Source organism: Athene cunicularia, assembly GCF_003259725.1.
Source record: "Athene cunicularia isolate RWA chromosome 8 unlocalized genomic scaffold, athCun1 chr8_part1, whole genome shotgun sequence".
Taxonomy (NCBI): Eukaryota; Metazoa; Chordata; class Aves; order Strigiformes; family Strigidae; genus Athene; species Athene cunicularia.
The window spans coordinates 33,455,869-33,481,915 of NW_020799109.1; the positions used below are offsets into that span (position 1 = coordinate 33,455,869).

At 37.4% G+C, this 26,047-nt stretch overlaps 1 protein-coding gene across 3 annotated transcripts in view; it reads left to right on the forward strand.

The window, feature by feature from the left end:
* The window catches only part of PLA2G4A (phospholipase A2 group IVA), a 76,847-nt gene extending 52,742 nt beyond the window's left edge, over positions 1–24,105 (forward strand). For all 3 annotated transcript variants that reach the window (XM_026854304.1, XM_026854305.1, XM_026854306.1), the window contains exons 10-19: positions 995–1,217; positions 2,657–2,771; positions 6,898–7,035; positions 7,355–7,447; positions 10,360–10,431; positions 11,800–12,042; positions 17,174–17,358; positions 19,780–19,975; positions 20,186–20,343; positions 21,761–24,105. In XM_026854304.1, coding sequence (XP_026710105.1) covers positions 995–1,217; positions 2,657–2,771; positions 6,898–7,035; positions 7,355–7,447; positions 10,360–10,431; positions 11,800–12,042; positions 17,174–17,358; positions 19,780–19,975; positions 20,186–20,343; positions 21,761–21,892 — 1,555 coding nt within the window. In that variant the 3' untranslated portion in view covers positions 21,893–24,105. The remainder of the gene's footprint in view (positions 1–994; positions 1,218–2,656; positions 2,772–6,897; positions 7,036–7,354; positions 7,448–10,359; positions 10,432–11,799; positions 12,043–17,173; positions 17,359–19,779; positions 19,976–20,185; positions 20,344–21,760) is intronic.
* The last annotated feature ends 1,942 nt before the right edge of the window (positions 24,106–26,047 follow it).

The following is a 26,047-nucleotide window of genomic DNA, read 5'->3' on the forward strand; positions in this document are numbered from 1 at the left end:
GAATTCTTCATCCTGCATTTTCCTTTCTCTGCTCACATGGAAGCTTGCTGCTGTGTTTGTTCCACCCGCAAGCTGACATGCATGCTAAGCTGTAGAAACTGCGCAAGGATGAGTGATTCAAGTTCTTACATCATGCATGTGACAGGGTTCATCACGCTGTCAAGTATATTACCAGGCAGTGATCTCAGGCCCAAGCTTACACTGCTGTGCAGAATTATGCCTGCAGTAGGGTATGTATACCCGAGCCAGCTAATTGAATAAATAATAGTGAAATGAGAGTCTAGTAGATGGGGATGGCCTATCTTGAGTCTTCACCCATAGTGTAACTTAAGCCAACCAAGTGCAAAACACAGTTGTCTGCATGTGTGTCTCAACTTTGCTTTGAGTAAACAAAACTTCAGTTACTAGAGGTAGTGATGAAATCAAGCTTTGCCTGATAGGCCCCTTCTGAATCCTCAATCAACTAAAGCTCTGAACAGGTTATAGTCATTGTGCTTCATTTTTTTATGAAAACATTTAGATCCTGGAAAGCATGCCATATACTAATATATTTTATGAATTTCTGAATAGTGATATTGAACTGGAGAGTGACAGAGAGAGGTACATCTTAGTGTGAAAGAACTTCATGTGTATACATATAGAACCTCCAGTTTGCCAAGTTTAGGTATGCTGTGACAACTTGAGAAGCAATTTTTTCAGTTTATGATGAGTCTGTCTATTATCACTTAAACAGATAAATAAGGAACACTTTAATCTTTCACATCATACACATTATGGAAGTGTATGTTGAGTGTTTAATTGTATGCTTACATGTAGAACAAATTGTTGTTTAGCTTTCTATGCCTTGAGAAAAAGGAAAAGATAATTTACTGTATAAATGGTGAGTAAATGAATCTGATTTAATCCGTGATTGTATCAAATTATTTATGAGCATTTCAGGTAGCTGACATTGAATCAGGCTTTGATACTTAACAGAGCCTCTTTTCCACTGCAGGTACATGTCAACTTTATATTCACACCCGGATTTTCCAGAAAAGGGACCGAAGGAGATTAATCAAGAATTGATGAACTCTGTGAGTCACAACCCACTTCTGCTGCTCACTCCTCAGAAAGTCAAACGCTACATTGAAGCACTGTGGAATAAGAAAAGCTCAGGGCAGCCTGTCACCTTCACGGATATCTTTGGAATGCTAATAGGTGAAACACTTATCCATAATGTGAGTTCATTTTATTTATGATTATTAGAGTTGTGAAACTGTTGCGTAATAGCTGCTGCTACTTTTTTTTTTTTTTTGAAAGGACCTTGGTAACAATCAACAAAGTATGTTTAGCAATAGGAATACTTAAAGTTACAGCTGAACAGACACTGGATAAGAAACTTGTAAAATGCTTTCCTTGCTCTGGGACGTGTTTCTGAATGGTACTAATTTCTTTAAAGACTAGGAAAATTTCACACATTCATGTGCAACAGAAATGAACTCAGCCACTGGGTACTTGAAGCAAGCTCTTAGCATTATGTATCATCCATCAAAATTACTGTCAAGCTATTTCAACCAAGAATTACAAAGTGGTGTAACTTCTTTATGCACATTTTGCTGTAAGAAAGCAGCTTATGCTTAACAAAATACTAATTTCAAGGTGAAAGATCCACATCTCTATTTATTATTACCTGTTTTTCTGAGAAATGAGACAATAGGAGGGCTTCATTCTTTTGTATTTTATTATTAAAAAATCCTAATTGACTGAATCTGGCACACAGACTTCAAGTTCAGGTAAGTCAGGTGAGCAGAATTTGGATCTGATCTTACGGTAAGATTGAAGTGTTTTAATAGATTCACAGATGTGTTTTAACACTTGTATCTTTTATGATTATACTTTGCCATTAGGGTTTAAACAATTTACATTACTGAAAAACAGGCAATACAGCTTTTAGTAACTTTTATATATAAGGTAAGTTTCTGACAATGAAGGGATGTTAGTATTGTGTGAGGTTGGTTAGAAATCCCTCTTTACTAAGGAGTTAAACAAATGCACAGATTTTTAGCTTAAATCTGAACCTGACACAATCAGTGAAAAATGGAAATAAGGCTCTTGGTTATTCACGGATAACACATCTTAGTACTATTAAGTCATAATTACTTTCAGTCTTTCTTGATTGCAGACTCCATAATATTTTCTGGAGCAGATGCAGATCCTTGGTTAGCAGATGTAAGCCTCTTAATAGTCCATTTGCTTTTCTTAGATATCTTTGCTTACTTTTCAGAAACAGCACAAATTGATAAAAATTTCATGAACATTAATGGCATTTCTGCCTATGAAGTTTTTTCTTGTTTTCAACTTTTACAGTAGCAGAGGGAAAGTACTTGCTTTGTCTGGCAATACTGTTTTCTTTTTGGCCCTGTTGTTCTGGATTCTATAACACATACTCACTTCATCTTCCTATTATGTCTTCTCCCACTCCTTCCTTCCTGAAATGTGCAGTTAAAAGGCATTCAAGCGGATTACTTCCCTTTACATATTCTTCTGTTTTTCTTGGAAGTAACTGAGTTTGTCTATTTTCCTTCTCTTTGAGAATTTCAGGGAAGTGAGTAGTCTCCCAAATACTAGCAGGCCTTTGTAGGATCCGTTTGCACATAATGTCTTTCTTTTCATGCAGAGAATGGACAGCACTTTGAGCAACATGAAAGAAAAAATCAATAATGCACAATGTGCTCTCCCACTCTTTACATGTCTCCATGTCAAGCCAGATGTCTCAGAGCTGATGTTTGCAGGTATGTTTTCTACCTATGTATGGAGTCACTTGTGAAGAGAGAAGTGTGTAGCTGAAAAGCCTGGTTTTTAATACTTCCAAGAATAATTGTATTTGCAACTTGGTACACTTTGAAATTATTATTTTTATGGCAAGGATTAGGAAGGAATTTACCATGATATGAAACATTCTTCAGGGCTTAACAAAATTAGCATTGTTATGAACTGAGTACAGGAAAATTTTAATTCATAAAAAGAATAGGAGGTTGTGATGTCGAAGGAAATACCAAACAGGCACATCATAAAGACTGTTCTGGTGGGGTTTAAAAGGTAATTGGGAAATGGACACATTTGTGTTCATCAGCTTCTGGGAATCTGACAGTAGGGTCTGAAAACAAGTAAGTTTTTCAGGGATAAGTGATCTCATACCTAGGCAGGTGGATATTTATTCAGCTGGTGCAGTATTTGCACCAACGTTCCAGGGCTGTGGAGAACAGGCATTAAATGGATGTATTTCTCATGGCATACCATGGAACTGAGCCTTTTCTTGGCTTTTAAGATGTGTCTTTTCCTGTCCATGGAAGGACAAGCAGACATGTCAATAGCCTTTTTGTTCTCTATCATTCTTGGGTTTGGAAACTTATGCTTAGATCATTTTGTAACCATTAATTATATTTTTTTAAACCTGAAAATAAGTCTAACATCATAACAGCCTCTTTAGGTTTCTGTGAAATGTTAAGTGTGGCCCAGTTTTGTTCTCCATATGTTACAAAAAAAAAAAATTTCCTACCGATTGAAAAGAATATTGCTTGTCTGTGAAGTAGCTAAGTACACTGCAGAAGCCAGAGAAAGAAAGCTGATGTTTCACCAACAATAGAAAGCTGCTTAACATTAGTATATCAAATAAAGAGAAATGTCTTCAGTAATACAGGATTATTCCTCTTTCTAAGAGTGAAATCAGAATTGAACAAACAGATATACTACCTCTTTTTTTTACTTCTTGCACAGTGTAAAGTACTGTTGGTAACACAAAATGGGGTTTTGCTTTTATTTATTCCATAGGTTTTAATATCATCTAGTAGCCTCAGTTGAGAGTGTGTCCAGTTGTGCTAGATGCTGTGTCATGAAAAGTATATGTAAATGTAAAGGATATATGTTTATATGTGTATATAGTTAGATAGCAGACTGAGAAGGGAAACACCAAGTAACGTGTCCAAGTTTTATAATGTCAGACATTGTATCCACATTTTCTAAAGAGATTATTTGGAAAAGTTGCTGTCAAAACTTTGTTCATAAATGAAAACGAGGTTGTAAATTAGGTTAATTTTTTCATGGGAGAATGTCTACTTTCCTCCTTAGGAAACTGAAACTTTTTGTTTGAAAACAAAAGTACTTTGTTTTTTGATGAGCTTCTGTTTTCTGAGAAATGTTGTTTGTGTTACTTATTTACTATTTTAAAAACAAAATTATCTTTAGTTAATAATGGCCTTCTCTAAGCAAGACCGGAAGCATGTCAAGACTGGTCTTATTTCTCTAGCCTTATCAACTGGTCTAAAAAAGGTATTGCCTCTGCCAGTGGGTCTTGGTTTTGCTTTTTTTTGGGGCTATCATCTATATCATTGTATAGGATACTAGCTCTTGATTGTTTGTATTGTAAGCTTTTTTTTCTCCTTTTGGAACTGAACAGCTATTCTTGATGTAAATATGTAGTAAATTTTGAACAGAAATATTTACACTTTCTTATTTACAAGATTATAGATGTAGGCTGAGATCTTTCATGTTATTTCAAGTTGAAATGCATTAATTATATCAGATAACATACCTTCCAGGAGTGATAGTGCAAGATTTCATGCAGCTGCTAATAGCTTTCATGCCCCATCAGGCTCTGCATGTTTTCCCTACCAATAGCATTTCTGACCCAGGTGGCACTGGCCATACCCAAAGCTGCAGTAGTCATTTTAACTGATCATACAGTGATTTAGTTAAAGACAGCTGCTTTTTTTGTTTTTTTTTTTCCCTCCATTGCTATAGCTTCTTTAATCATAAGAAATTATGTGAAGATAGTGTTATCCAGTTCTAAAGTGGGGACCTGAAAAAATGTTTGGCTCTGGTGTTGCATGCTTCCATCCCCTAACAGCCTCATTCACTGCTGCTACAATGCTAGACCAGTCAGAATTTGGATTTTGGGGTTTTGCTCTTGAAAGCCATTATATAAACTTACATCATGCATGAGTGTATTAAGTGCTACAGAATTCATGTGGGAAGCAGGGCTGCCTTGAGGTATTGATGCCAAGTCCTCGGCTCCCAGGCTCCAGGTTTCAGAGGAGTCCTGCAGCCTGTCCTGGGTTAGCCATCTCAGCACTCATACTAGATTGGGCATGGGGTTTCGATCTGCCCAGGTGCAGCAAGGCTGCATGTGGATGTGGTGTTAGTGTGTGGGTACAGTCCATGCATATATATGCCCAATCCTGAATCTGAAAAATGCTTAATGTTGGCAAAATATTACCTCTTTGTCTTCCCTCCTGAGAACAGGAAAAATCTGTTGCATCTCCAGCTGGTATCAGGCAGTGTAGAGTTATGATCTTACATCAGAGCCACATCCAAAATGCACTGAACGCAACTGAGAGGCTTGACTTTAGTACATTTTGGATTAAGCCACAGCCAAGAGTCTAGCCTGGTTTACTGGGATATAAACATGTGTTTATCTTGATACAGAGTTCATGTCTCTTTGAACATTCAAGCCCTGCTCGTTTAAATGGCCACTGTCTCAAGGAGCTTCTGGAATGGCAGAAGCTAATGCTGAAGAAGGCAGAAATCTTATTTCCTTAAACAGGATCTGTGATTTGCAGAATCATCTTCTTCAGTTCAAACACAGAATGAAAGCGGACTATCACAGATTAAATTAATTGAAATTCTAAATTCAGTTGTGCTGTCAGTGTGGTTCTGAATGCATATCTGCCAGTTCCTGTTTATATATCTGAAGGGAAAGGCCATTAAATTCCTGGGCTGGGTCTTCTAAGGAATTTCCCACTGCTCCAATAAATGTGAAGATTTGTGGGTGGTTTATTTGGAAAATAGGATATTATATTTGACTTAGCATAGATAAGCATTGCCCCATGAAACGAAACTCTCAGCAGTCATGATTAAATCTTTACTGTTAGGGACAAGTGTTTAAACTTACTGTTAACATTTCAACAGAAACACTGAATATCTTGAAGAGTGGATGGCATTCTGTGACTTGTGGGGATTCTTCAAAGCTGTTTATAGAAGCAGTCAAATCGATCACTACAGAAAATATGGAAAATAAAATAGATGAATGGGTGAAATACTAAAAATTTAGGGTATTTTTTGTTTGTTATTGCTCCCTTTTTGCTATTAATTCTCTGATGTAAGCAACTACACTGGTATCAAAGAAAATATTTCAAAATCAGCTAAAATCCATTTTCAAAAAAGGCATACATCATAGAACGTAAATCACTTCTAAAATTTTCTGCTAAAATCAGAAAATTCATTTGAACATTTTATTCTGTATTTTAATTGAGCTCGCTATTCAATAAAACAGCATGTACTTTTGAAAATATGTTTGACATTGTTTGTTATTAATGTTTCTCAGCTGCCTCTCAGCATTGCCTTTTCATATTGGATTTCACCAGAAACTTTAGATTTTGATGAATCCAAATGCCTCTCCTAGAATATTTCGCAACTTTTTTGATATTAAATATTTTTTTTTGCCGCCTGTGTCACTCCACATTCTTAGCAGGATCACAGTGAAAGAAAAGAAACTTGTAACTTAGACCCAGGTTGCATTTCATGTGAAGCATATGATGAAAACCAGATGGCATTTTGTTTTTCTCATTCTTTTATACTTCTGTTTTTACAACCTCATATTTTTTCACCAAAGTTTGTTGTGATAAGAGAAAATGAGAATGAGAATTCCTTCTCTGCTGAGCCTTTAGACTGTCCTTCGTGTGAAATCAAAGTTTTTACTTTTGCACAACTTAAGAGATATTCCTGTTGGTTATTCAGTTTCCCATTTAACTCAAATTTCTTTGCTTAGACAGAGTTTTCATTTGTTTATATGTTTTCATTTTCTGTTTCTATTCAGGTTGAGATTGCTGACTAAGCGCAATTTTGTTTCTTATTTTGCAGACTGGGTGGAATTCAGTCCATATGAGATTGGTATGGCAAAGTACGGCACTTTTATGTCTCCTGATTTGTTTGGAAGCAAATTTTTTATGGGGACAGTGGTGAAGAAGTATAGTGAAAATCCCTTGCATTTCTTGATGGGTGAGTATATGACAGAAAGAGGATTTAAAATAAAACTAATTTCAGTAGTTCTTGGACAAAGAACTTTTAAATGCAGTCACACAAAGTGTGAGACAAGAAGTAGAGTTCTGTTTGTTGGAAGACATCCATTTGAAAGATTTCACAGACATGGTTTGGCATTCCCTGTTTTTCTGTTTCTGGTATGTACATTTCAGCTTATGACTTAGCATGTTCCAAAATCAGAGGTGTCTTCAGAGAGCAATCAACTGCTTAAATATTGCAATTTCTGTTTTTTTCTCTTCCACCAGCCTCCATTCATTGTTTATTTTTTCCCTTTCAGGTGTCTGGGGCAGTGCATTTTCTATATTATTTAACAGAGTGCTCGGTGTCTCAAATTCTCAGAATAAAGGACCCACCATGGAAGAAGAATTAGGTAATATTAGTAAATAATTCTACTATGCAAAACAATTACTAGCAGGATTCAGTGCACTCACTCTGTGGAAGGATGGCACTCTGCTGGTAGTCATTTTACCATTGTAGAATTCAATAACTTTAACTGCTGACATTGTTAGATGATGATGAGGCTTCATGGGGACCTTCCAGTACTTACTGTACTTCCAGTACAGTACCTTCCAGTACTTACTGGGGACTACAGGAAAGCTGGGGAGAGACTCTTTATCAGGGGGTGTAGTGACAGGATGAGGGATAAGAGTTTTAAACTGAAAGAGGGGAGATTTAGATTGGATATAGGGAAGAAATTCTTTCCTGTGAGGGTGGTGAGGCCCTGACAAAGGTTTCCCAGAGCAGCTGTGGCTGCCCCATCCCTGGCAGTGTTCAAGGCCAGGCTGGACAGGGCTTTGGGCAACCTGGGCTAGTGGAAGGTGTCCCTGCCCATGGCAGGGGGTTGGAACTAGGTGATCTTTGAGGTCCCTTCCAACTCCAACCACTCTGTGATTCTGTGGTTCTATGATTCTGTCCAGTTATTTTCATGAAGTTAAAAGAATCCATCTCCATTTTTTATGTTGTTATGCTAGATTTTGGAGATCAGAAGCTGACAAGTACTTGATAGTTACTTGTGTAGTCTCTTGACATTGGACTCTATTATGCAAGGGCTTGGTAAATAAAATCTGTTATCTCTGGGTTGTTAGATTGTTCCATTCTAACCACTGCTGGTCTCTGATCCTTTGCTTACAAATTTAATGATTTTTGGCAGAAATGGCATAATGACTGTAAGGAAAGGGTTGTAGCTTGGTTTGTATAGACTTTATTGTGTTTTATTTGAGAATGCAGTTGATAAAGAAAGGTTGTTTTACACACTTTTTTCCTGTTCGGAAGATGGCATTACAGGGCGATATATGACCAGTAAATAAAATGTATTAGATAGACAGATTTCTATGAAGAGTGTGGAGGGAAAAAGCAGATTGAGTTGATTTAAAAAAACCCAAACAAGCCCCTTGGCTCTCTCTGTCTCCTAATAGATGATATTCAACTGTTTGATAATGTACTTATTTATGGATGGCAATGAGACCTGTGTCTCCAGGTTCATATTTCTGATGCACCTCATGAGTGTTAACAGCTACTAATGGAGAATCTCTGTTGACAGTGGAGAATTCTGTGTTACTGCTTTTTAAGATGCTGAGAGACAGAATGTTATTTCTCATCCGTGGCTCATTTCACATACAATTTAAAAAATATGCTTTGAAGTGGGGCTAGAAGTGAAAATACTTGAATCACAGTTTATTACCAGAGCTGAAGATGTTCCAGTGAAACTCTGGTACCACCAAAATGAATGGCAAAATGCCAGTGGACATCAGAAGACCCAGTCTTGCACACAGCATGTGTAAATTATCTAGATTTACACACATCACCTAGAGCACTCAATATTAAATTTTGTGTAGGGTTTACTTTAAAGAGATTATTTGATGTCCAGCGATTGCATTTGTTCATTTTGTTAGCTTCATCTTTTGGTCACTAGTTTTTATTTTGACCTATCTCCTATATCATGTCTCAAGAATTTGTACGTGTTTGTCTTTGATGCGTGTTTGTCCATAGACAGTATTTGAGTAGTGACTGAGGACCCACTGAGTATAACAAAGAAAAAGTATTTAAGGAAGAATACAAGATGACTAAGCTCTTCTGTTTGTGTGGGGATTTTTACAGTGTTGTATATAAGTCTAAGAGGATGTAATCCTCTGTAGGAAAAAAGCAACATTGGTGGTCATCTGTATCCATTGTTCATTACCAAGGGTAATAAATCTGTGTGTTTTTACACTTGATACTGTGGTGACTCTCTCTTCAATCATCTCTTTCATCCAGGCATGCTTATAGGAATTAGATTTAGAGTTAAGCAAAAAGTGCTAAGTGTAATTGCCATTGTTTTGATACTGCATTTGGTAGAAATTACAGCATTTGTTGGAAATTACAGCCCAAAGCAGGGATATGCCACCAGATACCAAGATCTACATTATCCTTCTGTGAGAAAAAGTAAATGTTATTTTATTTTCATTTTTTAACAGAAAAAACAATTAGTTGATAATACGTTCAACTTCATTAGGAAACAAACCTCATTCAGTTTATTTTAAATGGCTTCAAATTTCAACTAGAGATGACTCCTAGCATACTAGGGAATAAAGGGCTTTAGTTTTCAGAAATCTTCTCTTGGATGCATTTACATCACTGCAATTCAGACCTTGTCTCCACTCTGTGGGATATAAACTTCCAAGATGAGGCTGCTTATAAATCTGTATTTCAAGAAAGACTTCCCTCTGTAATTGGCAAAAATTACGTTGTCATCCTGTAATCCATTCTCAATTGAATTCACCTCCACTACAACATTACCTGAGGAGTGGAATGTGTTGCTTTTTCAGTATTCATTTTCACTTTGAAATAATACCTTGAGATAGTAATGAATGGTTAACAATGACTTTGTGGTTAGGTTGGAAACAAAGCTGCTAACCCTAACAAAATGCAGAGTTTTCCCAGAGAAGTTCACTCATTTCTGGTTTTATTTGTCTCAATGTTATGAGGTGAAAACCATTGTGTTTTCTACCTGTGTAACTGCATTGACCTTTATTTTTCGCACATACTCCAGCAGAACTTCCATAACCATCTTGGCTTTTGTTTTCTCAGCCCTTTGACTTACCTGCTTATTGCAGGAGCTTTTCAAAAATTGCAGGCTAAAGTCAAAATATTTTGAGCAGATGTCCACAGCAGATCAAATTTCTTCAGCTGTGTTTTCTGTTATAAAGACTGTGATAGTTTTATGACTCAAATTGTTTTGAAATTCATAGCTGGTCTGACAATTAAACCCTAGCAGTTTAAGTAATTTTGTATTTCTTTGAACAGAAAACATTAGGCTAAAGCATCTTGTAAGCAATGACAGTTCAGACAGTGAAGATGAATCACATCATCCTAAAGGTAAGGAAATCCTCATATTTTATTTCATAATTTACTTTTTTCATCAGCTTTCATGTGGCATGGTCAAGTTTGTGGATACTGGTAATTAGCCAGAGATGGTTTTCCTTAGCTTTACCAATAGTCTCTTTTAACTGAGAGCTCTGCTCTCATTTAGACCAATGGTAAAACTTAATTGTCTAGCCCAAGGATCTTAAAGGAGCCATTGGTTCAGCAAAATAGAGAAATGTTGAACAAGAGGCTTTGGCTTGACTGCATGCCTCCTGCTCAAGCAGATGATCAAATGATTCTCTCACACATCTTCAGTCTTGGCATCAGCCCAACAGAGGTCTGCAGTTCTACATACATCCAGAAATTAGGCTTGCTGAGCCAGAAATCTCCAGAATTTGTTGCCAGCAAGCTTCTGGGCTCAGAGACATGTTTGAATTGTTAATTTCCCAGTAAAACTAACATTAGCCATTTTTTTCAAGGGTTTCTTGGACATATATTTACCTGAAAATGGTTTGTGTTTCCAGCATTCATAGATGTCTTCTAGCACCTTTACAAATGACACCTGATATGGGAAATTCCTGGTACTTGGCACAATATTTTAAACAATGCCTTCTTCAGTTCTCCTTAGTATCAAGCCTGAGCCTGAATTACCTTCTTATACAAAACACCCTAAAAAGTCAAGTTTTGACAGTTTACGAATGCAAGGTGATGTCAATCCAAGTAATTTCTACTGCAACATCTAGCTGTAGACATCTAAATTTGGACATTTCATTGTTCTCTTTAGTTAATTAAAACCAGATATTGATTGTAACCTACAGTTTACTGTGAGGATATTTTCAGGTATTTTAGAATTCCTATTCTCTTTTATGCAGACTGACTTTGCCTTCTTAATGAAGGCTGTGTTTCTAACAATCACCTAAGGATGAAGAAGGGTGTCAGTACACATCAAGGTGAATTTAATTCTACACAGACTATGGATCTTGGTGACTCAAGTCTGTCCCCTGAGCCCAGGAAGTTTGCATTCTGGGTACTAGCACAGATGAAGCCATATCGTCTTTGCCCGTTCCATCCAGACCAATTAAGTCTGGCTCAGGTTGTCTAAAACATTACCATTCTATTTTTCTGATGGACACATTTGCACTACTGTACTGCAGATTGAAAGTTTCACTGGCCTGTGAAGTTAAGAGGATTGTTTCTCTCCATTCCTCTGAAACTCTTGAAACAAAGGTCCTTCGTTCAGTCCACGGCTCCTTGAAAGAGGGCTGTGACCCAATTCCTCTTATTTTAATAGGCCCTTTATTTTAGTAGACTGAGAAACCCTGGTTTTATACTTTATAGGTTGACTGCCTCACCATTGGTTATTTTCATTTTCCTTGACAGGCACCGAAAATGTTGAGGCAAATCAAGAATATCAGAACAGCAGCCAAGAAAGCTGGGTGCAACGAATGCTGATGGCTTTGGTGGGTGATAGTGCCCTTTTCAATACCAGGGAAGGGCGCGCTGGGAAGGTGCACAACTTCATGCTGGGGTTGAACCTCAACAGCTGCTACCCACTCTCTCCTCTGGCAGACCTTCTTACTCAGGAGTCGGTGGAGGAAGATGAACTAGATGCAGCTGTTGCAGGTTAGTTCGCAGAGAGCCTCTGTTGCTGCATATTCATTGGTAAGACCAGAAACAGCAAGTTCTCATTGTGGTAACATTGAACTATGAGGCTTGCAACAGCATGTACCTGAAGGCAGGGGAACGTTTCTGTAGCAGCAGTCGTGAGTATTGATGAGCAGCAGAGGGTGTGACCACACAGTGACTTCTGTCGCTGCCTACCTGCCCTGTCCCCTGGCAGAGTGTGCAGAACATTCACTACCTTTTGGAGGGGAAGTGGCTCTTTGTTCTGAAGGAATTGCTGGCAGAGCTGAGCAAGCTGCTTTTGTGAATGGTGTCCATCATTAAGGCCACTCTCTCACACTCTTGAACTTCTCCAAAGGGTATCCTGTGTTGTTCCTTTTCCTTTATTGGTGCTAAACCTTCTGGTAGAAATAAAACCTTTCCTTGTTCTCCTACAGCACTTCACTGTTGCAAAAATGTTGTAGCTCTTCTGCTGTCTTTGTCTTCCTCTGAGAAACCTATGGAGGCAAAACACTTTACTTGTAGATCCTTGCTTTGCTGGCACCACGTTCTTCCCAGTGTGACTGATCTGTCAGGTGCATTCACATTTCATGTGTGACTGATGTGTAGATGCATCCATGTTTCTTGTTGGCTTAAGCAAGAAGCAATAATGCAGAAAAATAAGAATTTCAGAAAAATGTTAATTTGAAAAAGAAGTTCAATGTCTTCCTTCACTCCATGAAGTATGTGATGTCTGCAACAGTAGCTGCAAAGAATTAGGAATCATATTGAATTAGTATTTTGAAGATTTGCTCTAGACACTGTTCATTACAGTGTTCTCAATGAAATCCAGTTAATTTCTTAGTATTCTCCCGGCACTGGTACCTTTTTTTTTCTTCCTCAGTAGGAAGCAGAGAGAACAGAGCACTGAGTTAAGGATATGAATTTCCCAGTAAAAAAGTTACATCACAGTGAAGATGCACACTTGGTGGAGCCTTCACATACAGTTTCTGTGATGCAAACTGTAATGATTATGGATTATTAGTGACATCCATCGAGCCAGGGAACTACAAAGCTCTGAAAGTTGTGTTCCATGTTCTTGTGTAGTGGCACAACACTGCCAACCATTCCATGTAATAACAGCAGTCACTTCAGCCTTTATTTTCTATTCAGAGGAAGGGATTGTCCTCGCTGGTCACTATGCAATAGTAAATACCAGAGGTCGTTTAAAAGCTTAAGGAGCAGATGTTCTTTAATGTATATTTGTTAATGTAGCAAATCCCTTTGAGTGGTAATTGCCATCTGTACTCCACTTTCTAAATATTTTTATCATCTTAGAAGTGTTTATGGCTGGGTAGTCTTAATATTTATAGTAGTTTTAAAAGAGGCAGGAAAGCGGGTAGTAAATTTATGGTTGGAAAAAATGACAGTTGATGAGAATTTTGCATAATTAAGACATGGATAATCTTCAGAATCAACTATCAACTTCCTGGATTTTATCTTCAGTTGAAATAAAATGCTGGTTTGGCAGAATGAGACTGTACCCGAGACAATTATTTTTGAGTGCCTGAAATTTCTTTAGGTAAAATATCTTGGAAAAGTTTGACATAACTTCAATTTTTTTAGTGTTAGCTAAAGCCCACACTCATAAACCTGAACTAACAACTCAAATCTAACAGCTATGAGTAGTTGCAATCTTATGGTCAAGAATAGTTAAAAAACCCTTGAAATTTTAGTAGTTAATATACAGTTTAGTCATTCAGTAGTGTGATAGGTATATCCACATTTTAATGCTGTGAATTTTGCTAATATATGTAAGAGTCTAGGAGCCCAGAGGAGTAGATAGAGAGGAAACTTTGGTGTAAATTTAAAATATTTTATATTACCAAGGCACTGGATGGATTTAAGCTTTGCATATTTATTCCTAGCAGTTTACCTATCAGCTTGAGTACAGAGAGAAGTCTGAATTGCTTTAGGACTTGCTTTCTCTTTATTAACAGATGCTCCAAAGGAGAAATAAATGAATCAAAAAGAATATAAATAATACTTTACATCTCCAGTTGTCTCAGACCTTCTGTAGACCCGAGCTGCACTGCAGAGGATGAACTATGGCAGATCTAAGCTGATGTTACAGTCATTACTGAGGATTGAATTTAGGGTGTGCAGTGCATACAGCAGAGATCCCAGCTGCTTGATCTGAAAGTAAAATGCTTGGCTTCACTTTTCTATAGATTCTGTTTATGCTGAGCATTTTCTTAACTGATCTCAAGTATGCTTTAAAATTTTACACCCCTTGAATGATTTGTGAACTCAAGAGTTGTTGTGTTTCTGTGCCTTGATATTACAACACACCAAAATCACTTGAGAAAATGCCAAGTGAATAACAATAGGGAAAAAATAACTCATAATCTCTGTTTCCTTATTTCAGTATTTACTGAAAGTCTGTTATAGTATGTGCACGTCAGTCGCAAATGCCCTTTTCATCTCCCATACTTCCATTGAGGCTGCCATCTGTGACAAAGTTTGGTCTCTAGAACATGCTCTCTTTTTTATTTCCAAACAATTCTTAATATCCGTTTGTGTGTCTGATTACTGCAAATCAGATGGGCATGCTGTGCTGGTTTGTACTCGTAAACATCTTGTGCTTCTCCCAGTTTGCTGTTTGATGGACTGAAAGTTGTTAATAACATGGATGCAGCTTTCATAAAAGCAGTCTGCATGGTCTGAAAGTTAGTGTCCCAGGCTCTCCAAGCACATATACTCCATCCAGTCTCCATACTGTTTGATCGATAGTGATGAATTGACTTATCAGTGCTGCTAGAGTATATAGAGTGATTGTCCTGGATTCATGTGTGGTAAAGTATAAAAAGAGCAAAGCTTTCTTACCCAGCCCTTCAGAATAACCACAGCGCAGGTTATAGAGTAGGTGATGCTTCTTTTAGCATCAGGGACACTCATTGTACGTTACATCTCTCCCAGGAGTGATTGCAGCTCACCTGCAGTGGACTGACACACAGTTCAGTCCGCTCATGTGCCCTCTCTCACTGGTCTATTGTGTTCTGGCTTCTGGCCTCTGGCTCCAGATCCTCTGTAAATCAAATCAAATTACATGCTGAGTCTGCTTTTAAACTCATGTCATTATAACAACACTGGAATATCTTCATTGCTTTTCGAATTCTGTAATTTTGTAACATCGACATAATGTGAATTTTGGAACTTTTCTTCTCAGTTCAAAGATTAGAAATGTACTTCTAAAATGAATTAAAATAAAAACACTTGAGTTGAATTTCTCCCATAATTGCAGAAGACCACGACTAATAAAAACAATCTATGTGGTCGGTACAAATTTATTGATGGCATTGTGATGTTTTAGCATTTAAAATATCATAAAATTACTATGATAAATTCGATTATAGAGTCATGAAGACTGCAAGCAATAGGAACTGTCTTGTTCTTCAGTGCCTTTTTAGTAGGAAGTTTGTGTGTGCAGTAACACTCCTATCATGAACATTATTATAGGTGATGTTCTTGTTTAAAGGAACACTGTTGACCTTCAAATTCAAATTTTGTAAAATAAAATCATACAAAACATGGACAAAGATGTTTCTGCAATTTTTAGAAATTCTATTGAGAACAAGGGTTAAATTATGTTTGAAATGTCTTAAAAAGGAGGGGAAAATGAAACAGGTCAACTTATGCTAAAAGGATCTGTATTAAGTGTATTTTTTTACCAGTGTTTTTTAAATTGTGATGAATTTGATAAATACTAATATATTTTCACTGATTCATGCAATTCATGGTTATGAAGGATATCTGGTTCTAAAATAGGCCTATAAACACACTTAGCCCTTTAGCAATAGGCAATGATTTAAAAATGTTTTCTCCCTTAGAAATCAAGGCAAATATTAGGAAACTGGTACCTCATTTCTTAGCAAAGTGCCCTCTAATAAATAATAAAAGAAATGAAAAGTCTAAATATCTGTTCTGACATTTTTTTTCTGCTCATAACTATAAATTTTTATCAGGGATCCTGAAATATTAGGAACTAGAATTTGAGTTATTTTTGATGGATTTTCTTCACAGTAAAATATCTTTCTTTCAGATTACTTCCGTTGCCAATATGTACTAGGAAATTTAATTAAGCAAGAAATAATTATTGTATTAAGCATTCCTTAGATTACACTGCCCTCTACAGATACAAGCTTTAGTCTTTAGACAAAAGGCAGGATATGCACTGGAAATATTTTTAAAATATAAATAGAGCAAGAAAAGACTGTCAGTAGAAAAGTTTTAAGTACTGCAGGGAGACTTGGCTAAGTGCAAAGACACTTAGGAAAAATTGCTTGTTTTTTCCTGAATTGCACCCAGTAAATGTTGGGTTAGAAGGGGAAATATCATCTTCTTCAGCCCTCAGTTTGGGCATTAGAGATAGGAGACTATTTTATACTATACTGTGACAGTAATAGCAGTAAGTGACTGTTTCTGCCCAATGCTTAAATTTCAGATACAGATATTGGGTACTATTTCTTTTTGTTCCTAGTGTAGTAGTGAGTCATGAGATTTGGTGTAGGCTGAAAAACAAGACTTGATAGTCCTAATTTTATGGGTCAGAAACAGATATAGACAAGTGTCATGGAAGAGTAGAACCACATCAGGCAAATTTCAGTTATTTGGGGAGGAGGAGCTGGGAAGGACAGAGCATTGGGAGGGAACCTGGGGGAATAAGTTTGGGCAGGGTTTATATGACACTGCAGGGGGAGGAATATATGTTAGGAATCTGCCTCTTAACGTCCCGTAAACACTTTCTTTTGTGTACTGGTTGTTAGGGATGTTAGGGTAAAGGTGAAAGGCTAGGGTCAAGCTTGGGCATTTGCATCCAGCCAGCTCTGCTTTTGCCTTGAGACAGGGTGTTTGTGTACTTGACCTACAGAGGTCTCTTCCAGCTCTGTTCTTTTTAACCTCATTCTCCAGTTGTTAAGATGAGCATGAAGGTTACACATGAATGCATGGCATGTTTGGCTGGGATATTGTACATTTTAAATTCTGTGGAATCTTCAGTACTTTGGGAAACACTGGAAAGCCCATCAAGATTTCAGTTCTTAACTTGTGTGTTCCTGTTTTGTTTTGTTTTGTTTTCATTTGTTCTGCACAGATCCTGATGAGTTTGAGAGGATATATGAGCCACTAGATGTGAAGAGCAAAAAGATTCATATAGTGGACAGTGGGCTTACATTTAACCTGCCATACCCACTTATCTTAAGACCTCAGAGAGGCGTTGATCTCATCATCTCTTTTGATTTTTCAGCAAGGCCAAGTGATTCCAGTCCTCCTTTCAAAGTAAGTAAGATAGGCCATTCTTTTCTTTGTGTTTCATAAATTTAAGTTGACTCAGTTGTATTCTATCAGTCAGGTTGGTTGCACATTTCATGGTTCCAGAAGGCCTTAGTGCTACTGTATCGACAGCATCGGAGCAATTTGTTTCCACGTCAAGGCAGAATATTACACTATGCCTCAGTTCCTGTTTACATGACTCACATGAGACAACTGACACAAAGAAGGCTAATGTAATTCGTTTGAAGTAGTAGTTCTGTTTTTTTTGTGGAAGTCTTGCCTTCGCACTGAATTGCAGAATTTTATCTTATGTCAGTATTAAACGATTAAGTCATTTACCATTGTGCTAGTGCTCTAGCTCTCTACAGCTGTCCTCTGTGATGCTGTGATGTAAATGAATTGTTTTCTGTCATCACCTTGCAGAAATGCATCCCAGTATTGCTTAATATGTAACATTTTGCAAGTGGGACTAACTGTTCATTTACATCTCACTAGGATTATCCCAGTACTGGTTTAAATAGGATTCCTAAATCTATTCAGGCCAGAGCAAAGCACCAACAGAAAAATACAGATTAAATGACATGGCTGTTTTCTGTAGCAGGTGTGGGAAAAACAGCTGTCAGTCTGTGCAGCCTGTACAACCTATGCCTCCAAACAGCTCTAACTGACCAGAAAGGGTTAGTGTTGTTTCATTTTGATAGGTGACAGAGAAAGCAGCACTTATGAGACTAACTATTGTGAAGTTCTCAAAAAAGAGGCAATATTTATTTGAAATCCAAGTTGATTTTTAAACATAATTTTTAAGGAAACCAAGAAAACATGCTGTTTGAGAAACAACTGACATTCTTTGTTGCTTTACAGGCAAATTTCAATTAGAACAGAATATTTATTTTCTTTCTCTTGCTATCAAGGGACAAAACCCCCAAACAAGATCAGAAAATAACCGCAGTAGCAATATTAACTCTAGATCAGTGTTGTCAAATGCAAAGAAATCAAGCTTCAGGAGAGTAAAAAGGAGTGAATACTGTAATCTTGGAAGAATACTACTTGGAAGAATAGAGCACTGAGAAGGCTCGTAAAAGTGCTGAGATCCTTCATTTTTCCTTAACTGACTGAATCCCACAGTCTGTTTCTTCCTTTCTATTTGTTTAAGAATTTGTCTTCTTTTTTGTCACGACTAAGTGTTTTCCCCTTCAGCTAAATTTACTGACAGCACTGCCATCTCCTCTGAAACATCTTTCTCCTCCCTTTGTTAATGTTGTGCACATGGAGTCTGTGCAAAAGGCTGCGTGTAGTCATCTCTGTTACTCGTAGTGTATGCATGGAGCTTTCTGTCTCTGTCAGTTGAAATTTTCTGTGTCATTTTGGGGAACATACCATAAAATGGAGAGATTGATAGGAAGTCAAGTGGTACCTTGAAGTTTTTTCTGTAAACTGTAATTTTAAAAAGGCAGAATCCTTTTACGCAAGGAAAAAAAGTGGAAAAACTAAGTGGTGCCATAGGTTTTCATGCAGCCACTGTTGAAGGGAATGGTTCATTCTTCCTGAAGCAAAAATATGTGTATAAGAAGAGTGACGTGGCTCCAGCTAATACAGAGGTATATCAGAGGCTGTATGCTATGGCCTAAAGGACAGAAACCAGTTTTGTTTACTGGCTGCTGCTTGCATTACAAAGAGTAAATGCTGGAACTCCAAACTCCAAAAGGAGTTGGCCTGTATCTGTGCTAGCTCTCTAATATACTTTTATTACTCCAACACATAGGGAAATCAGCCTCTAGGGAAATGACTTATTATTTTACACCCACTATCTTTTAATCTTTTGCGTATCCAAAACAGTTGCCCAAAGAAGGGTCCTATTTCATTCAAAACCAAGATTAAAGATGTTGACCTTCCCTCTCCTTCCTCTCGCACACCCTCATTACACTCTTTTGAGTCATTATTTACAAATTATTTTGTTTACTGAGTTGTCACGAGTTAAAAAAAGCTGCCTGTTTCCAGACTTACTTCTTCACTTAGCATGCTTTCAAATGCTGTTCTGTGCTGGGATGTGACTCCGAACATAACAACGCATGGATTGATGTTTATTAACTCTCATTGGTTTCCATAGCACTGATACTCAGTTTGCAAGTAAAATTACAGATGTTTTTTTCTAGCTGTCAGCTCTGTAAATTCACCTAAAGATTTATGTGACAGACCAGCTCTTTCCTTCCTGTGAATCATCGCAGGTGGTGAAGACTGGGCAGGCTGAATGAGGTGCTCAGTTTGCCATACTGGGTCGCCCATACAAAGATTGACTTTGATCAGTCCTTCTGCCATAAAGAAGTGTGAGTTAATAAAACTGCTTCTAGTAACCAATTTGACCTGTGTCTGTCTACATAAAATCCCACTGAATGCTTACATGCACCTGAGTCTTTGTTGTCTTTTCAGGAAATTTTGCTTGCTGAAAAATGGGCCAAAATGAACAAGCTTCCTTTTCCAAAAATAGACCCAAATGTATTTGATAGAGAGGGCATGAAGGAGTGCTATGTTTTCAAACCAAAGGATACCTCTTCAGAGAAAGACTGTCCAACTATAATCCATTTTGTTTTGGCCAACATCAGCTTCCGGAAGTACAAAGCTCCAGGTGAGCACACAATTTCTGATGCTAAATCTAGCTGTTCCTTTGAAGCTTTAAAATGACATAGTGATTATATACTGGAAATGGTTTGTCTCTGAAATAACTCTTCAGTCTGTGTGTAATAGTTAGGGATTTCAAAAGAGCTATTAAAAAATAAGATGGTAAGTCCTCAGACCTAACATTTAGATTGTATTTTTGTGTTTGTTCTGTATTCAGGAGTTCCAAGAGAAACACAGGAAGAGAAGGATTTTGCAGACTTTGACATTTTTGATGATCCGAACACACCATTCTCTACGTTCAACTTCCAGTATTCCAATGAGGCTTTCAAGAGGCTTCATGATCTAATGGAGTTCAACACCCTCAATAACATAGATGTAAGTATGACAGTGTGGAAGGGGCTTAAAGGGTCTAGAGTGTTAAATGGGAAAGTAGGTGATGTGAGTAAAGCCTAAATCTGCCATACAGAAGGTACAGGGTTTTACTTCAGTGTTTGCCTGATTGTTAGGATATACTAAGTGCTTCCTGCATTTAGTTGTGCCCCTTGCTATTCTCAAAACTCAGGCTGGATCAAAGCCCATTATAGGCAGTGGAAAAAAATCAGCTTTATTTTAGTGAGGACTGGAATGTACTCTAGGTAAGGTCTTCATGAGCTTGTGCAGAAACATGCACAAAATGTGGCATGGTCAACTTGCACCCGTCTAGCCTGGGAAGAAAAGAAGAGTCTAGTCACTGTAAGTAATAAGGTGGCTGGAGTTACATGAAGCGACTTTTGTGAGATACACAGTGTGAATTAGGTGAAGAGAATTTGGTCTTTTCACTTGGCCTCTATTTTTGAAGTTCTGAAATACCAGTGTTGTAAGAAGTATTACCATATATGATCCTCTGTCAATAATAAATCACTAAAAAAAAAAAAAAAAAAAGTATAAAAAGTATTTCAGGTGCTAAGACTGATGTAATATTGTGGCCACCTTCCAAATGGAAGAATCATTGGAGCGTAGTGTGTGTGCTTTTCATAATGTTTGAGCCTGTGCTTGTTAGGGTCCATTCCAATTTATACTCTATTCTAATTTGGTTCCTGTGGTGGTTTTGCCATTTTACCATCACAGGCCCTGAAGGGTAACTGAGCAAAGGTGACTGTGTAGGATGTAGACATTATGTTCAAGATTTTATACTTAGTTCTTTATGTATGATGATTTTTATAACTGAGAAAAAAGGAAATTAGAAAATTTCTGTTAAGAGTTTTGGAAATTTCTTTATCAACTAACTCAATAATGATTGTTTTTAATTGATACTAGCTGTAACATGACACCATGATCCCAGCATCCATAGAGTGACCTGCCATATTCACAAGTGTAAATGATCATCCTAGATAAAGGAACGATTTTTTTTTTTCTCAGTATAGTAAATAAATCTTGTTACTTCAGGACAAAAGATGTAATCCTTCTTGAGATAATAATTACTTTCTATATCCTTTAAGTATGGATTTTCTCAATTATTTGACTTACCCTTTGGAATTTCATCGGGACTTGGTTTAAAAGGTGTATATTCTTGTGTGACTTCTTTGATGTTGGTGATACCCTGTCATATCTTTAATAACTACATTAAAATCAGTGGTTTATACAATCAAAAAGTAGTATTCATAATAATACTTGGCAATCACTTTGTTCAGTGATGGATCAGTGTTAAAAGTAGGAGCAACAGTTGTTAATGTCTGAAGGGGTCTTTTCTGTCAGCTAATAAATCATTAAAGTTAGTTATTTCCCTGAATGACCATTGTTCACTGTTTTCCAGGTGATCAAGGAAGCTATGATGGAAAGCATTGAATACAGGAAAGAGAATCCATCTCGCTGCTCTGTGTCCCTTAGCAGTGTTGAAGCAAGGAGATTCTTTAATAAGAACAATCTTAACAACAACCATACATAGAGCATGCATTGTAGGTCCCACTCCTTCAAGAAACTCGTTCTACCTTTACAACTGGAGTCAAAAAGACATTATCAGAGCATCACTGCTCCCAAACAGGGCTGTGCAAAACTCCTGAAAATATTTTCAAGTTTCAATATAATTTTGTACTTTTTTTTTTTTTAAACTAAAAGCATTGAAAACATTTCAGTATGCTGATATCCTTGTTTTAAAAACTATGGAATGAGTTTATTTTGGCTATGGTCATTGAGTTTAGTGTCTTTTTTTTAGTGTTTTTTTCCCTGGTATATTTAGTCACTTGGCTGCTTAGTAGCTCTGTTAAGGTTGATTTCTTAAGCTGAAAGGGGTTTTGCTCAGTAATAAACATTGACCATATTGGCCTTACTAAAACTCCCATCATCAAACTATGTTTCAAATTTCATTTTTCTTGCTCTTAAAAAAAAAAAATCAACGAAGTTTTGATAACAAAGTGGTATCAAAGAAATGGGGTTTATACATCTCTAATATTAAAAGTAGGATCCTCAGCTAGTTATTAATGCTAGTAGAGCCTTTGTAACTGATGCTAAGAAGAATCTGCTCTTGAATCCTTTAATTTCAAATATTTTCAGAAATATTGAAGTCCACTTTGCTACTGTTTAACAGTGTATAAAATCCACTCAGCAAAACATCCAGCCTCTTACATTTTCTTTTCCTCTTTTGTTCCACAAAATTATATTGATTGAATTCTTGAGCTAGTAGCACCTGTATGTTAAATTATTATTAGTTCATGTGTTTCTGACCAAAATGTTTATAGATAAATTAAAAGTGATTTTGCATTTGATCATGATTAAAAGCATCGTATTTCTGCAAGGGGACAGTGGCAGTGTTTACTGGGAATAGATGAAACGTTCCTAGGTAAGAATGTGGAGTAGTTCATTGTATTAAGGGCTATTTTAAAAAAAATATATTTTTAGTACATTGAATAATGAAAGACCATGCATAGACATAGATTATTTTAGTACCATCTCAACAAGCATTGAGATAACTCTGCAAATGCATAGAAGAATGCAGTTGCACCTCTGAAAACTTCCAGCCTCCTTTGAAATAATGTAATTGGCAAGTGTGTGATGTGGGAAGGAGAAAAATGGACTGATGAGGTCACTGGTGGCCTCGCACTGTGTGCAGGATTAGGAGTCACATATTTGAGGGACACTAGGCTGGCTTGTGTCATTTTTTTAAAGCTTGTGGGATTAACTCTGAGCAAATCCACCTGGCAGTCCCAGCAGTTGTTCCTTAGCTGTACTCTTCTGGATTTTGAAGAAGATAGTTGGGGATGAATAGTTCAATTGGAGATGGGATTGCTGTCTCTGGAAGTTAATGCAAAAGAAAGTACAAAGGTGTTTGCAGAGGTGAGAGGGGAAAAACACATCCCCAGCTGCCCTGCAGGTTGCTTGTCCAACGCTCCACAGCAGCTGGAGGAGAAAAGCACTCCTTTCACTGGGATTATCATCAAGGGGAAAACAAAGCACATTTTAAGTAAGGTCATTTGCAGTATCGTGGTCAGAAGGCATGTGTTTCAAGAGCTGTAAGTGGAATTTTGGTCTCAAGATTTCTGTTGACATTAATAGGGTTCAGATTTCACCCTCTATCTTTCCGGTAGGGCTGTCGGTATCCTAGCAAGCGCAAAGATCACGGTCGCATTTTGGGCAGAGACTATTTGAAGCCTAGCTGATCTTTTGTTGGATAGTTTTCTGACAATTTTTACAGTAACAGCTTATTTATCAGAGTTTATTGCTAATTCTGTGTCTGTTCCTTTTATTGTGAATTGTTGACCTATTTTTAATTGCTAAAATCTGTAGGCCATGGGAAAAAAATTCATCATCCCCCCTTAAATCTACATGCAAGGAAGATTATGTGATTAATAACATTCAGGGAAATAACCATTAAGTTATGTATGGATCAATAGGTTTTATTTCTGTTTGAGTTAGTGCAGGTTTAAAATCAAGAGACAAAAGTAACTTATCTTAGTGCTACATAATTTAAACATTTGCAATAAATTTTGGAATACAGGAAGAAACAGGTACCATTATTTTATTGTAATATTTTCTTTTAATTTTTTTTTCTATTTTTAACATAATATTTTAAAAGTTTATTTTATAATATGTACCTAATCTGTTTTATAGAAGTGTTTTATCATGCTTTATACAGTTTATATTATTACAGTGTTATCAGACAATAAAAAAGTTTAACTATATTTGGCACATACTGTTTTCAGACAGTTTATTTTGAGCACTTACATGATATTTTCACTTTTATTAAGAAGAGATGTGGAACAGCTTGATGGTATGTGGAGCCTAGTGGGACAGCTCACAAGCAGGAAATTCAAGGTTTTGCTTGTTATACTGTCTTTTTAGTTTAGGTGTTAAAACACCTTTTTTAGCCGTTCAGTGTGTGGGGACAGCACATCAATCTGGTTTTATTCGTACTGATACATTCTGTTACCAGCACTTTGCCAGATATTTTGTGCTGTTCAGTTAAGAGCTACTGCAGCCAAAGGGCATAGGTGTTGGGCTTTGCTGCCTTTAATCTTGGATTTCTTAGAGAGTTTGGAAGTTCCTTCAAACCTGTTCATATCTGATAGCTGCTGGCTTGTTGCTCCTGTTTGCTGACAACCAGCAACAGTCTCTCATTTGCGGGTACTTAAGAATGCAAGGGCATTGTTCTGATAGGACATGGGTAAATATTTTTCCCCCACTGCTGTATGGTAAATAAGGCTAAGAGTCTAAGAGTAAAATATTAGAGACATCAAAACTTGCAGTTTAAAATGTCTGTGGAAGGAGTAAGTGTCTCAGTATGTAGCAAACTCTCTTGAGACAACACTGCTGGGACCTTGCAGTGCTGTAGGTACTGCTATGGGTTTTCCCATTTTGGAGCAGTGTCCTTCTGCCAGGGCAGGTGTTTCACACACTTCCTCTGCTAAAATCAAATTTGTCATTAAAAAACCCTAGTTCTAACTTTTTCAAACATTTGAAGTGTCTTGGGCTCCCCAGAAGCTCATTGGTAAGTTCATAACTGTAATTTCACTACTGTCTTGAATGAAAAGCTTCTCTTAATTCTGTGTCCATAAACTTCAAATGGAAAAATCCATCTTAATATAATCAGAAATTTAAACCCTATTTCAGTTCAGCTGCAGAGCAGAATGCTACGACTTACAGTCTTAGTTACACATTATATTAAAAATTACATCAAAGGAGAAGAATAATGCAGAAAAAGCCCTCCCCTATTTCTGACAACTGATGTGAAACCAAGAACATACACATTTTTTTTTCCTTCGCCTAAAAATGTAGTCCTTTGTTTCTCATTTTCCCTTCCTTCAATCCCTGGTTCATCTCATTTATGCCTGCAATATTTTTTTCTAACCAAATGTACTATAGCTAGAAGGCAGTAAAAGATGGGTTTAGAGAATGAATTATTTCAGAAGTCAGAAATTATTTTAGGTGATGTCTGCAAGATGTGGAAGTGCCATCATCGCAGCCCAGAGTGACTGCAAAGAGCTCAGCCTTGCATGTAGGCACGGCTCCTGAAAGACAGGCGTGGGGCTCTGTGTCTGTCCTGTCCTGGGGAAGCCAGGCACCAACCCTGGCCCTGAGGCTGTGGGTCTGTTCCAGGGGCCTTTGGGCAGTCTCTAGCTTCTGGGAAAGGCCTCTGAAATCCCAGCTTGCCTTTTTTCGTTAGCAGTGGAAGTGAGCGCTCAGAATAAAATCCTGTTGACCCAGCAAACATGAAAGCGCAGAAGCGTTGGCCTCAAGAGTGTTTGCATCAAAGAGAAGACAATTCATTTTGGCAGGGAAGCAGGGACACAACGAACGTGCTTTCTGGTTTGACCCGGCATATTTCGTTTGTGGGATGAAACTTGAGAAGTCCGTGTCAAGGGGCTGCAGCGTTCTCTTTAACACAGCGGGGTCACCCACCCACCTCTGCTTTTCGAGCAGCCGTAGGCTGGCTTTTGAGGAGAGCTGCTCAGGCGCCCCAAACGCACAAATGGACGTGAGATCAGCAACGTGGTTGTGCAACCACATTCATTTACATAACCCATGTTTGCGCTGAAGCTCACTCAAAGCAAAAGCATGTAAACATTTCCTGAAGCTGTAAATTCACCCATCACTCTTACTGCTTTTG